This window comes from Pteronotus mesoamericanus, unplaced genomic scaffold (assembly GCF_021234165.1).
Source record: "Pteronotus mesoamericanus isolate MK-2021 breed Mesoamerican mustached bat unplaced genomic scaffold, CSHL_Meso_final contig_639, whole genome shotgun sequence".
Taxonomy (NCBI): domain Eukaryota; kingdom Metazoa; phylum Chordata; class Mammalia; order Chiroptera; family Mormoopidae; genus Pteronotus; species Pteronotus mesoamericanus.
In genome coordinates, this window is record NW_026555223.1 from 1310040 (window position 1) to 1323252 (window position 13213).

Below are 13213 nucleotides of genomic sequence, written 5' to 3' on the forward strand. Positions count from 1 at the left end.
GTGTGTGCTTCCTGGGGTCCAACTTCTTTGGGACTCTGAGCTTCCTGGATCTCCTGGGAATCCATTTCTTTGGCCAGATTGGGAAGTTCTCCTTCATTATTTCTTCAAGTAAGTATTCAATTTTTCGCTCTTCTTCTTCTCCTTCTGGCACCCCTATGATTCGGATGTTGGAAGGTTTAAAGTTGTCCCGGATGTTCCTAGGCCTCGTCTCACTTTTTTGAATTCTCACTTCTTCATTCTGTTCTGGTTGAATGTTTATCCCTTCCTTCTGCTCCCAATCATTGATTTGAGTCCTAGTTTCCTTCCCTTTACTACTGGTTCCCTGTATATTTTTATTTGTTTCACTTTGCATAGCCCTTACTTTTTCTCCATTTTGCAACCATACTCAATCAATTCAGTGAGCATCCAGATTACCAGTGTTTTGAACTGTGTGCATCTGATAGGTTGGCTATTTGTTCATTGTTTAGTTCTATTTTGGGGGCTTTGATCTGTTCTTCCATTATGGCCATATTTCTTTGTCTCATTGCACCTGTTACTTTGGAAGGTGCAGAGCCTTAGGCATTTGCCAGGGTGGGGCAACCCAGGTCACTGTGTTGTGATGCCATGTGTGGGTGAGGGGTCGGAGGGGGAACAATGCCTCTTGCTCTGCTCTCAGCCGGCTTTCAGTCACTTCCCCTGCTATTCACAAACAAATTGTGCCCTTCTGGTGTTGATTCCCAGGTGGGAGGGTTTGTGTAGATTCTAGGACCCCATGGGTCTCTCCAGTGAACTCTCTTGTGAGGCTGGGAGTTTCTCCTTCATTCACACTCCCCACAGGTTTTTACCTCTAGAGGTTTTGAGGCTTTCTTTTCCCACACTGGAACCCTGGATTGAGAGATCTATCTCTCCCTCTAGCTATTCCTCATGATTTATCCTCACGAAAATGTGGGACTGCCTGGTCCTCCAGCTGCCAGCTTGGTGTGTGTCCTCTCTGCCCTGGCTGCCCATCTCTGGCCCTCCTACCGGTTCGGATGAATGTTTCTTCTTTAGTTCCTTGGTTGTGGGACTTCCATACAGTTCTATTTTCTGGAAGTTCTGGTTATCATTTGTTTTTAAATTTGTTTTTGTCCTTGTTTTGGTTGTGCAAAGAGGAAAGTATATCTACCTATGCCTCCATCTTGGCCAGAAGTTCTTTTCTTTGCTTTTTTTTAAGCCTAACGTCCAAGGACCCTTTTTTTTTTTTTTTGTCTCTGAACTTGTTTCCTAAGCCTATGCAGCCCAGCTAGCTCACATCTTCCACAACTGACTTCTTCTACCTCTGTGATCTTATAAACAAACATTTGCTTGTATTTGAGTCTTGCCTCTGATTTCTTTCTTAGCCAGAACTCAAGTACTAAGGTTACTGACCTGAGGTCCAGTCTAACTGCCAGAAACATTCTGGTGCCCTTTGCAGCTGACCTCATCATGCAGACAGTTGAATGGATGGATGGATGAATAAATAAACAAACTCTTCAAAGGGCACTGTTAACAAGTTATTTGCAAATGGAGAAAACTAAAATTTAGAAAGAGGCAAGTATAGCACTAAAAGTCTATGGGTAGATAAATGTCCCATCATTTTAACTCTGACTTCAAAGTCGGACCTCCACCACTTCAGGCTACATCAAAATGATTGCTTGCACTACTAGATGTTGCACCATTATATAAATTAACACCAGGAGAAATAGAGTATTGACACAAGTATACAGGTCTTACAACAATAGGGACACATAAGTAACAGGATCCCAAAATGATTCTAATACAGTTATGAGTGGCATGATGATCTTTCATTTAACAACAGACCACATATGCAATGTGGTCCCATCAGGTGATAATGGAGCTGGAAAATTTCTACCGCCTAGTGACACTGTAGCTGTTGTGACCTCCTAATTCAATACATTGCTCACATGTTTATGGTAATACTATTGTAAACAACCTAATGGGTTGCCAGTCATATAAAGCATACCACATACAGTAGTGTATAGTACATAATACTTGATAATAAATGACTACATTACTGTTTGACATATTTATTATACATTTTATCATTATTTTAGAGTGCACTCTTTCTACCTATATAAGAAAGTTTGTTGTGAGACAGTATGTGTATTACGCCAGCAGCAGCCTCATACATATTGTGTTTACCGTGTCTCTTGATTGAACCATTTTCTCTTGTACTTGATTTAATATAATGTTGTTTTATAAATTTAATGTAGCCTAAATATAAAGGGTTTATAAAGTCCATAGTAGTGAACACAAAGTCCGAGGCCTTCACATTCATTCACCACTCATTCACTGACTCACCCAGAGCAACTTCTAGTTTGGCAAGTTCCATTCATGGTAAGTGTCCTATACAGGTGTACCATGTTTTATTTTTTATGCCATATTTTTACTGCACCTTTTCTATGTTTAGATACACAAATACTTATCATTGTGTTATAATTTCCAATGGTATATAATATAGTTAAACCTGCTATATAGCTTTGTAGTTGAGGAGCAATAGGCTATACCATATAGCCTACATGTGTAGTGGGCTGTACCATCTAGATTAGTGTAAGTGCACTTTATGATGTTCACACAAACACAAATTCACCCAATGATGCATTTCTCAGAACATGCCCCTCTGGTTCAGTGGCAAGTGACTGTAACTGAGAACTTGAATTGGTGTTCCGCAAATCTCTTAGAAATTGGATCTTCTTAAGAGAGGAGATCAAAAAATCACAGATTCACAGAATGTTGAAGGAGGCATTCAGGGAAAATAAGGATGGTCGATGGTCCACGGGGTCAGCACCAAAGTGGAGGCAGGAATCAAATCTCTTCCAACCAACCATTGAAGATTGAATCCCCACAAACACACATATTTCCGACAGCCCAAATAACATCATTATTTCACTGATTATTAGCACAATTTTACAAAAAGTAAAAAAAATAAACAATTTATTGGCCGTGAGTTTGACAATTCACACAGATAAATACATAAATAGAGGGTGGCTGGCAATATATCCAAAAAAAGGGGCACGTGCATAAATAAAATCTAATGATCGGGCAGGTTGCGGGTGGGCGTCGGGCTCAGACACACAGGTCTCCCCTGGAGACACATCGCAGGTCACGGGTGAGGAGGCGGAAGAGGTTGAATGTGACAGAGGCTTCGAGGCAGCCAGCGGACTCCTGGGGGGAAGGCGGGACAGGTCGGTGGCTGCCCGCCATGCGGGCTCCCAGCTGACCCCAGACGCTGGTCACTCCCTGGTCACTCACCTTCTCCGGAGCCTCCTGGAGGCGGCGCAGCCAGTGGCGGAGGAGGCCCCGGGGCCGGGGGCCTGCTGGGGCCTGAGCTGGGGCCTGCGGGCAGAGGAGGGCGGTGTGTGAGGCAGGGCCTGGGGACAGAGGGGGACACACAGGGGGTCCGCGCCCGCAGACACGGCCTGGGAGCCCAGAGCACTCACGCAGGCCTGAAGCTTGGCGTGGATGTGGCGCAGCGTGTGAAGGGGCTGGTCCAGGATGTCCCCCAGCGTCGAGTTAGCCATGGGCCCCAGGGCCTTCAGGGTCAGGGCCAGCTCAGCCTCCAAGGCCATGGGGCGCTCCCACACCTGAGGACGGGAGACAGACAGGTGCGGGCTGCACGTGAGGGAGGAACAGGTGAGGAGGACGGAGGAAGCAACAGTACAGGTAAAAGGTCAGGGCAGGGGAGGTGAGAAAGCCAATGTGGGTATGTGAGAAGAAGAGGTTGGGGGGGCGGCTGGGCAGGAGGGCAAGGAGATGGGGACACGTGGGAGGAAGAGGTGAAGACCCAAGGAGCCAGAGGAGCAGAGCCCTCTGGGGAGGGCGGGGCTCGGCCTGACTCTCCCAACTCACCTGCAGCTGCCTCAGGTCCCGGGTCCTGGGGAATGGGCGGGAGCGGCAGCTGCGGTTCTTCAGCAAGAGCGACTCCTCCTGGAGAGCAAAGACACAGGTCAGCCCACGGCTGCAGGGCTGAGGTTAGACCCCTGCCGTGGGACAGGCAGACTGACGACGGGACGGAGGGCGGTTAACTTCCAGAAGGATGGTGGAGGCATCTCCACCGCGGAAGAACATGAGTCAGCCCAGCGCAGCAAGAGCAGGAGTCTGCCCACTCTGCAAAAGTGGAGGCTCGCCCAGGGAAGGGGCGGCACCGGCCCGCCCCGAGCCAAATGGAGCGTGGTAGCCCACAGAGGCAGGGCGGCGGTGAGCCCACAGCAGGTGGGGCAGTGGGGAGGCTCACCAACGCGTCCTTGGCCCTCCTGAAGGCCTTCATGTCTTGTGGGGACAGCGACGTGAACGGGGCCATGGCGCAGCCCCTCGCACCCGGGAGGGCACTGAGGGGCGTGGGGGCAGGAGCCGCTCCCGTCCTGGTCAGCGCCGTGGTCATCAGCATCAGCACCAGCATGCAACCCACAGCCGAGTCTGTGTTCCGGAAGGAGAGACCGAGAGGGCCCCGACAGCGTCAGGGGCTGCGGGGGGGGGGGGCTGGGGGGGCGGGGGGCGTGGGCACTGATGTGGGGGCTCACCCAGCTTCATCCTCGTCTCTGGCCTCTGGTCTCTGTCTGAAGGGGGATGCAAATGTCCGCTGAGAGGCTGTCGCCAGGGTCTCTCCCTCAGCCTTGCTGTGTGTCGGTGACCTCAGCCTCCTCTTCTGGGCCTCAGCCCGCTGCTCTGTCTGTGCCTCTGAACTTCCAGCTCTGCTGCGGTGGAGCGCCTGCCTGAGCTCCATCCATGGTACAGCTTTTAGCCTGGACACACGGGCAACCCCAGCTGATGTAGGAAAAGTGAAAACGCACCTGCCACTAGGGGAGGCCCCAGGCTGGGGAAGCCCGCGCAGGGCGGGGCCTTGAGCCAGGTGAGTAGCAGGAGCGAAAGAGAAACTGACACAGGTTCGGGTTCACCTACAGGAAGGTGGTGAGTTCCTAAGATGAGTCTCACAGGGGCGGCCCCAGCCCCGCAAAGACGGGTCACAGCGTCCTGACAGGGAGGGGACACAAAGACTTGCCTTTCTGAAGGCTACCGCGATACTGGGAGAGGAGGGGAAAGGCGCCTCCAGGGTGTGGCCAGGAAGAACCTGGCACTTTCGAGAGAGAGGTTACTCCAGACAAGGGAGAAGAGAAAGGGAGAAGGCTGCTCGGGGGTGTAAGGGAGTCAGAAAGGGGGAGCCGCCCCAGTTTCAGAGGGGAGACCAGCTCTTCCCTCCCTTCCACACCCCCTACTGGGAGGCAAAGAACGGGGAGGAGGGGAACCTCACTAACATCTTTAACTGTCCAGGCACCGAGGGGCCCAGGAGTGGGAGGCTCTGCTAGTGAGTTGGGGCGTGGCCACGGGCTTTTGGGAGCCGGCTCAGTTTGTGACAAAGGCCTTCATTCACGCACCAAGTACTCTTCAGCCCCCACTTTGTGCCGGGCACGGCTCAAGGTGCCCGATATAGGGCATTGGATAAAGAGCCTATAAATCAATCCTTCGAGGACCTTTTACCAGAGAGGAGTGACAGAGAGTAGCGGGGAGGGGTTGAGCCCACGGCGTGCATCACCTCGGGGGACGGAAAATGACAGAACTCCAGGTGGGTGAGCGCAGAGTGTAAGAGGGTGTTGCACTGAACGAGGCGCTGAAAGACCCCACTCGAACAGAGACTGAAAGACGTGAGGGAGGGGGCTCGTGAAGATCTGAGGGGCGAGCTGTTCAGGCAAAAGGGAACCAGGGATGCCCCGTTCTGTCGAGTGCTTTCTATTTCCCCTTCACAAAGGCTTTGCCACCTGCAGTATTGAACCCACAGTAACACCAAGGATATACTGAACATTCCCTACACTTTCTGTATATGGAGTAACGGTGGCAGAAGGGACAGAGGCTTAGTGCTGTGGCCTGTTCTAGATATAAAGTATCTTGAAACGATCTTAAAAATACATAAAACCAAGTAAATACTGAGTAAAACGCAGGGAATCAGAGATGTCAGGAGACCTGCCCGAGGTCCCAAAAGAAACAAGTGGTGAGGGCGGGATTTTAACTAAGTCTTTTTTCCTGACACCCCGACAGTAACCACGACACTCTCCAGTTACTGTGCAGCTAGAGCTCCTGAACACCATGAAAGGGAAATTGTAGCACAGAGGTGCCCAGTGCTCTTTGGCAACCGGCTCGCACCCCAAACCCTTTTTCCGTTATTCAAAATTACAGGGAGAGAGTGGACAGAATCCTTAGTTGGAAAAATGGAGCCTGATACACAGAAGTGTTCAAAGACGAGAATAGGGGGGAGCCCAGGTCACCTTCCAGTGCATTGGTCAGCTTGCGTCCATTGCAGGGGCCTTCACCCAGGGGAGGAGACATTGCATCAACAAAACTCTGAAAGACGACAAAGGGTCTCAAAACCCCTAGACTTCCTACTTTGTTTTTCGTAGAGCGAAGGTCACTGAGGTGATTAAGGGCACAGGCTATGGAGCCAAAGGGCCTGCGGTGCCAACCGGGCCCTGACCCTCACAGCTGTGTGACCTTGGCAAAGAGGCCTGCAGTTAGCAGCAAAGATCGCCAGCCCGCAGGCTTGGGCACAGAACAAGTGCAATTGCCTGTGCATTTCCGCGCCTGCTTATTTGGCAGAGACCGTTTATTAAGACCACCCCGTGGCCTCAGCTGGAAGCTTGAGAAACGCTGTTTCAATGTACGCCCCTCATTTGCAAGAAAGGGATAAGAACGCCTTGTATGGAGGAGGAAACTGAGGCTCAGAGAGAAGTAGTTGGCCCCGTGAGAGCGCAGTTGAGTGGCAGGGTCAGAATTGAAACTCATGTCACCTGATTTCCCTGGCTCAGCAGTTTTGACTGAAGAGTGCCCCTCAGAATGATCACAGGGGAACAACCAATGAAAATACAAGAATATTTAATAATAGCAGTAAATTGCTACCGCAAGACGGAATAGCAAATTGCATGGGGATTGCACAAATACACAAGTCACGTGGGTAACAGAATCCGAGATGCAGCAGTAACCTAAGGACTTCGGGCCCTTTCACCGCCAAGTCCCTTATTGGATGAGGCCTCCCCAGTGGGGAGATCCGAGTCACAGATTCATAGAATCTCAAAGCGGATACCGAAGGCTCAGATCCGGGCGCGGGACCCGTCATGGGAGACGGGGCTCTGGGCTTCCGGTAGGCAGAGCAGTAGAAACTGGCCCGCGGCTCCGGGCGCCGGAGACCCATAGGCATCGCGGACTCAAGTCTCTTGGTGACAGACGCGACCCCTGGAAGATCTTAGGGGAAGGCTTCTGATCGAAACGTCCTGGCTTCCAGGCGAGACACGTTCTGGTCCTTGGAAAAGCACCCGCCCCTCCTCGTCCACCCAGCCCAAGTGATGGCGGTCTGGGTCTGGGCGACGGCGGAGGAGTCCCCTGCGCTGCAGCGGCCCCCGGCGGGAGGCCGGCCTCCAGGAAAGGGCAGCACAGCGGAGCTCGCAGCCATCCGCCTGCAGAGCCGCGGGTCCCCCTGGAGGCGTCCCGGGGTCAGAGACAAGGTCCCGAGTGCGCCACCAGCCTCAGGTCCCACGTGAGCAGGCGGAGAAGGTTGAAGATGACGCTGGCTTCGTGGCATCGAGGCGAGTCCTGGCACCCGGGAAGGAGGCGAAGCGGGACTGAGGCAGGAATTTCCTCCTGAAAAGCTCTCCTCCATCCGTTCTCAAACCATCCCTCGGCTGGGGACAGAGCCCCTCCACACACGGACCCTGCTCGGCCCGCGCCGCCCCTCCACCCCGCCCCGCCCCCGCCCCCGCCCCCGACGCCACCAGCTTAGCTGCTGTCTCCACGCACAGCTCTCCGTGCTTTGGGGCGCCTCCTGGGGGGCCGGAGGGACTTCCTCGAGGAACTCGGCCGCACCAGCTCGAGCTGAAGGAGGGGGGCGTGGGGGGCCGGATGTAAACGAAGGAGTCGAAGGACCGAGTCTCCTACCGACTCCACCTGCGAGCCTCCCAGACCCAGACCAAGGGCAAATCTGGGGACGCCCAGAGGACGTGACTCGTGCCCGGACGGGTTTGGGGCTCAGGGGAACGAGTCGCGAAACCGGCGTCCTAGCGGCGGGGCCGGGCGCGGGGACACTCACGCAGGCCACCACGTCCCTCCGCGCGGCCGCCAGCAGGTCCAGGGTCCGGGCGACGCCGGGAAACAGCTCGGGGCTGGGCAGGCTGCTCAACACGGCCTGGGCGTCCGAGAGGTCCCGGGCCACCCGGCGGAGTCTGGCGCAGGACTGCAGGGACGCGGTGGAGTGAGAGACGGCCGCGGCCCCGGCCCCGCCACCCGCCCTGCAACCCGTACACCTCACCAAGGGCCGCGCGGGATCCCTCCTTGGGCGGAAGGGGCAGTTGCGTGGCCTCCAGCTCAGGGTCTCTTCCTCCTGGGGGCGGGGGGAGACGAGGGAGGGGTCAGGTGGGCGTCTTCGCCAGGCCCCCCGCGCCGCCCCTCCACCTCCCCCCGCCCCCCGCAACAAGCGCTGGGCCGTCGGGGATTCCTGGACGTGGACCGGGACTGGCAGACGCGGTCTTGCGTACCGTGCGCCGAGCCGCGGAGCTCTCGGAGGGCGTGAGCACGGCCTGAAATGCACGCCCCCCGCCCCGCGGCGAAGCGCTACACTCCGACGTGATGCGAAGCAGCCGAGGGGGCGCCCTTTTGAGACTGGCATGAAGGCACCCCCTGAGCTTGAGGTGCCCGCAGCCGGCACGGTCTCGTGGTCAGGATTCCGGACCTTCGGCTCTGAGATGCACCTGCCGGCCGGCAGGATGCTCGGGTCTCTCGGGGCAGGGACCCGCATCCCCGGCCCCGGCAGGCCCAGCGTCTCCCAGGATGGGGGTCTGGGCATCACTCACGTAGTGGTCCCTCAGCGCCTTGACCGCCGCCAGAGCCCTGGGCTCCAGCCAGCGGTAGTGCGAGAGGTGGCAGCGCCGGGGCTCAGCCGCGCCGGGGTCCGCCGCCACGCTCGCCGTCACCAAGACCCACAGCCCCAAGGACGCCGCGGCGGCGCCGCTTGGCCTCATCTCTGCTCCTGCAAAAAGCGAGGGACGTCAGGGAGGCCGAGGGGAACGCCCCGAGTCCAGCCCCTGCCTCTGGTGAGACGGGCAGAGGGACCGACCTCAGATCGCTGGCGCTCAGCACCCGCACGGGAGAGACGCGGCGGGCCCCGAGACCCCTGCCACCCTGAGCCGCCGCCCCTCCCGCCTCACCTGCACCTGCCGTGCGCCTGCCGTGCCTCGTGCCTGAGCGGGGTCTGCCTTGTACTGTCCCCTGCGAGGTGTCCACACTGGTGTCCACCTTCGCCAGCGGTGCCTGCCCCCTCCATGGCGGCTTTTATGTGCCCGGCCGAGAAATGGTGAGCGCCTGGGCTTCCCCGGTCGGGTTAAGTTTTCGGAACATCAGCGCTGGCCGCTGGCCCAGTGGGATGCTGGCCTCGGCGGGAGGACTTTGCCCGCCTGCCCCACGGTGCCAGCCGTGGCTCTGCCCCAGCTCTCTGTCACCGTTTCTCGTTTTGACCCTCCCTGTATCCAGTGTTTTCATCACCCCCTTGGTGTTTTCCTTTGTCTAATATAGTGACAAGCCCTTCTTAGGGCTGCTGAGGAGTGGGTACTGCTCCTAGATACATTCAGCTCATAGTTCGCAAAGAAGGGCACTTCCAGGGATGTGCTGTGAGTATTCCTGTTTATGGCTGGCGAAACTGACGCATGGGCAAATGGAAGAAAGCTCCCAAAGTCCCACTTAGTGTCAGAGGGAGGATATGAACCTACATGCTGCCCAGCTGCAAAGCTTGTTCTTTGCTGCATTTCCCCCTCATTATCTGGTTCAATTATCTCCATCTCTGTCTTCATTTCATTCCCTTCTTCTCTCTTCCCTCTGTATATGCTGCCACTTTTGAATTGCGTCGTTTGTCTTTCTGTCCCCGCCGTTGTCTAACCCCACCTCTCTCATCCCTCTTCTAGCTAATATCCAGGCCATGGCCTCCGCGTCTCTCTCTGTTAGTCAGTCTCAATCGGTCTCTCATTTTAGTTTTAAAATGAGATCTACTGTTTCTTTCTATGATAAACTTAATGATGCAGGTTCATGACTAAAGTTGAAAAATACAGAAATGCATGAAGAAGACAAAAACCCACCTATAACTTCACCCACCTCTCTCCCTTCATGCCACATCTGGAACAATTTTACCAACGTGTTGAATACATATATTTGTTATAATATATATTTGTAACTATATTTGTTACTATATGTTACCATATATATTTGTAACATAGTAACATGTTCATTTTAATGATTTAGTCCGTGCAAAAACATACCAGATGGAGAACCAAAGGGATTTTTCAGTCCCACTTCTTGGGGTTAATCCTTTTTAACAGTTAGTAGCTAATACTCTCTTCTCCTCCTTCACCCCCCTTTTTAAGAGCAATCCCTCCCCAGTGGAACCAGGCTGTGCGAAGATTGGTAGCCTGCTTTTTATGCCTTACCATTATCTCTCATTTACGTTTCCCCCACATTTTTAACTATACTGTGTCAGTTAAGGCCCCAGCAGGAAACAGATGGCCCAATCAATTTAGGGCAATCTGAGGTGGGTTTCATACCAGGAGTATATACAAAGGGATTTGAGAGTGAAGGGAAAGGACAGGGGTAGTGCAAGGGGTGTGCAATGCCTTGGGTCCTTCCTGGGGGAGAATCTGTCATTCCTCGGCTTGAGAGAAGCAGAGCGAGGAGGGAGCACTTACCTGACCTGGGAAGGACAGTCCTGTGCACAGGGCAAGGAAGCAGACTGGCTGTGGTGATCCCTCTCCCTGGCCCCACTGCTAGGCCACCAGTGTGACTGCACCCAATGGAGAACAAGGCAGAGCCTCCTGGGGCCCAGAGCAGGGTGGCGAAGTGGGAAGTGTGGACCTGGAGGGGCAATGGACAGCACCCCATACAGATCGCTACTAAGGCTCCCATTCTACAGGGTCACTGAGTAACCAATGCCCTCTTGGTGAGCACTGATGTTACTTGTGGCATTTTGTTAAAGCCGTGGTTATCAAGGCTGGAGGAGACGGAGGGACCGATTTTTCCATTCTCCTAGCAATGTGTTTCACAGAGCTGAAGGTTGACATCTGAGTAAAGTCCAACTCATCAACTCTTTTTTTTTTTTTTTCAAGGATCATGATGTTCATGTATGTAAAAGTCACCACCAAGCCCAAGGTTCCCTAAATTTTTTCCTAAGCTATAGTCTGGAAGTTTTACAGTTTTGCACTTTATATTTGGGTCTATGATACATTTAGAGTTAATTGTTGTGAAAAGTGCAAATTCTGTATTCAGACTCATGGTTTTTCTGCAGGTGAATGTCCAGCTGCAATACCATTTGCTGAGAAAACTATCTTTCCTCCATTGAATTGCCTTTGTTTCTTTCTCAAACACCAGGTGGCTCTATTTGTGTGCTTCTATTCCTAAATCCTCCATTCTGCTCCATTGATTTGTCTATACTTTCCTTGGCACCTCATTGTCTCGATTACTGTAGCCATAGAGTAAGTCTTGATATCAGGTAATGTCAGTCCTCCAACTTGGGTCTTCTCCTTTAATATTGTGTTAGGTATCCTGGGTTATTTGAACACCTATATAAACTTTCAGTTTGTCAATATCCACAAAATGACTTGTTTGGACTTTGATTGGGTTGTATTGAATCCAAGATTAAACTGAAAAGAACGGACATCTTTACAGTATCGAGTCTTCCTATCCATATACATGGAATAGCTATTTACTTACTTACTTAAATTGTCTAATTTTAGCCCTGGCTGGTGTGGCTCAGTGGATTGAGTGCCGACCTTTGAACCAAAGGGTTGCCGGTTCGATTCCCAGTCAGGGCACATGCCTGGGTTGTGGGCCAGGTCCCCAGGAGGGGGCATGCAAGAGGCAACCACACAACGATATTTCTCTCCCTCTCCTTCCCTTCCCCTCTCTAAAAACAAATATATAAAATGTTTTAAAATTGTTCATTTTTACTAACTTCTGAACCAGTTTTCTCAAACTGGGTTCCTCAAGTCCTGTGACATTTATTAGAGTGGCTGGAGGAAAATGCTTTTTGGAGCAGAACTCTTGGAAAATGCCTGGTTTAACCATGCGGGGCAAGTTTCTCTGCAGCAGAACTTCTCAAGGCCTCTAACCTGCTCATATCCTGTGACTCTCCGAGAGTGGGATGGTTACTAGACCTTCGCACCCTTCCCCGAGAAACAACTAACGAGCGGCAAACACCAGTTTTCTAAGCTGTGCAGTCAGGAAAGGCTATTTTCCGGACCCTATTAGTTTTCAAGCAAAATCGTGAAAAAGTCAAAATGTCTCCAATAGTGAAAACGAAGACAGCTGTAATTAAAGATAATCATTGACAACTACAACATGATCCACTCTACCTTGGATGTCACTTTCTAGTTTTCCAAGTGAATTTTATGCATTTTTCTCAACATCACTCACCACTCCCAGGTGAGGAATGAATGATTGGCATTATTGGCCCTTTTTGCAAAGAACGTTGGTGTCTGGGGGGATGTCTCTATTTTTGCGACCTTTGATTCTTTCACAGATTTTTGTAGTTTTTCTCATATAGAGTTTGTTTATATTTTGTTAGATTTCTACCTAGGTATTTCGTCTTGGGGGTGCCAATGAAAATGGTGTTTTTAATTTCAAATTCAAATTGTTCATTGCTCTTACACGAGAAAGCAGTTGACTTTTGTACATTAGGGTTGTATCTTGCAACTTTGCTATAATCACTTATTGGCTCAGAGATGTTTTTAAATGAATAATATTCCATACACAGGACTATATAGAAAGCTGATTATATTGCAACACAGTTACCAAAACATAAAAACAACGTTGTGATAAGTAAGATACATGCCTCTTTATTACTACATGAAGTAGCAAGATGTAGTGACAGGTTCAGTAACTACTGTACTTTGGAGGTAGTAATGAGAGTAAATGATATTTCAAGATATGTGCCACATCTGTAATGTCCTATGAAAATATCTATGGCTTCTTTTAGTGGCAAAGTCACAGGTTCTGCTAATAACATCGTGGTATGATTGCTGTTATTGCTTACATTCCTAATGGAAGGAATGTGAAATTGTGGTGACAGGTTAATGAGGATGAAAATGCATCATTTTCCCAGGCATGTTCACTCTTTCCTGAAACATACGGGGAGGGCGATGGTTCACGTACCCCCAACTTAAGCTAGACCTACAGCAGC

General features: G+C 52.0%; 2 protein-coding genes across 2 annotated transcripts; both read right to left on the bottom strand.

The window, feature by feature from the left end:
* Positions 1–3064: 3064 nt before the first annotated feature.
* On the bottom strand, positions 3065–4548 carry LOC129076701 (interferon lambda-3-like). The gene is made up of 6 exons (XM_054580855.1): positions 4539–4548; positions 4253–4434; positions 3868–3945; positions 3459–3602; positions 3271–3354; positions 3065–3183 (listed from the first exon to the last, which is right to left on the bottom strand). Exons 1-6 carry the CDS (start codon positions 4546–4548, stop codon positions 3085–3087), a joined length of 597 nt encoding a protein of 198 aa, XP_054436830.1. The 3' UTR covers positions 3065–3084.
* Positions 4549–7494: 2946 nt separating this feature from the next.
* LOC129076666 (interferon lambda-4-like) lies at positions 7495–9316 on the bottom strand. Its single transcript, XM_054580817.1, has 6 exons — positions 9289–9316; positions 8847–9022; positions 8306–8377; positions 8087–8230; positions 7798–7872; positions 7495–7593 (listed from the first exon to the last, which is right to left on the bottom strand). The coding sequence occupies exons 1-6, from the start codon at positions 9314–9316 to the stop codon at positions 7495–7497; spliced, it is 594 nt and encodes a 197-aa protein (XP_054436792.1).
* Positions 9317–13213: the final 3897 nt, after the last annotated feature.

Excerpts from the sequence above, each read along its gene's own strand:
- LOC129076701 (XM_054580855.1), bottom strand. Across the intron at positions 3,603-3,867 it reads GGGACCTGAGGCAGCTGCAG|GTGTGGGAGCGCCCCATGGC; the intron begins GTGAGTTGGGAG and ends TCCCGTCCTCAG. Across the intron at positions 3,184-3,270 it reads TCCAGGAGGCTCCGGAGAAG|GAGTCCGCTGGCTGCCTCGA; the intron begins GTGAGTGACCAG and ends CCTTCCCCCCAG.
- LOC129076666 (XM_054580817.1), bottom strand. The coding sequence starts at position 9,316 with ATGGAGGGGGCAGGCACCGCTGGCGAAG. Across the intron at positions 9,023-9,288 it reads GGCAGGCACCGCTGGCGAAG|GAGCAGAGATGAGGCCAAGC; the intron begins GTGGACACCAGT and ends CGCTTTTTGCAG. Across the intron at positions 8,378-8,846 it reads AGGCGCTGAGGGACCACTAC|GAGGAAGAGACCCTGAGCTG; the intron begins GTGAGTGATGCC and ends CCCCGCCCCCAG.